The following is a 431-nucleotide window of genomic DNA, read 5'->3' as shown; positions in this document are numbered from 1 at the left end:
AGCCACTGATCACAACCCCTCAGCAACAGAGAGAGTGGTTTGGGGAGCCCAAATGAAACAACTGCCTGTTCTCCCCACTCCCAGTGTGCCAACCTCCAAGCAGCCATTGCTGAGGCTGAGGAGCGTGGGGAGATGGCCCTCAAGGACGCCAAGGCCAAGCTGACCGAGCTGGAGGATGCTCTGCAGAAAGCCAAGGCTGACCTGGCCCGGCAGCTCCGGGAATACCAGGAGCTCATGAACGTCAAGCTGGCCCTGGACATCGAGATTGCGACCTACAGGAAGCTGCTGGAGGGCGAGGAGAGCAGGTGAGGACACGTGGACCTGCTGCATGCTGACCAGAGACCATCTCCTTGGGGTCAAACAGTTCTTCCCAAGGGGCTGGAGCACCAGGGCGGACAGACAGGTGGTTGAAACTGTGACCTTTGTAGGGA

The 431-nt window shown here is 59.2% G+C and overlaps 1 protein-coding gene across 1 annotated transcript in view; it reads left to right on the top strand.

Moving 5' to 3' along the window:
- The window catches only part of LOC102045436 (keratin, type II cytoskeletal 5), a 6542-nt gene that overhangs the window by 4850 nt on the left and 1261 nt on the right, over positions 1–431 (top strand). The window contains exon 7 of the mRNA XM_031064631.1: positions 85–305. Within this exon, the coding sequence (XP_030920491.1) occupies positions 85–305 (221 nt within the window). The remainder of the gene's footprint in view (positions 1–84; positions 306–431) is intronic.

This window comes from Geospiza fortis, unplaced genomic scaffold, assembly GCF_000277835.1.
Source record: "Geospiza fortis unplaced genomic scaffold, GeoFor_1.0 scaffold635, whole genome shotgun sequence".
Classification (NCBI taxonomy): domain Eukaryota; kingdom Metazoa; phylum Chordata; class Aves; order Passeriformes; family Thraupidae; genus Geospiza; species Geospiza fortis.
This window is presented reverse-complemented; position numbering and strand designations above follow the sequence as displayed.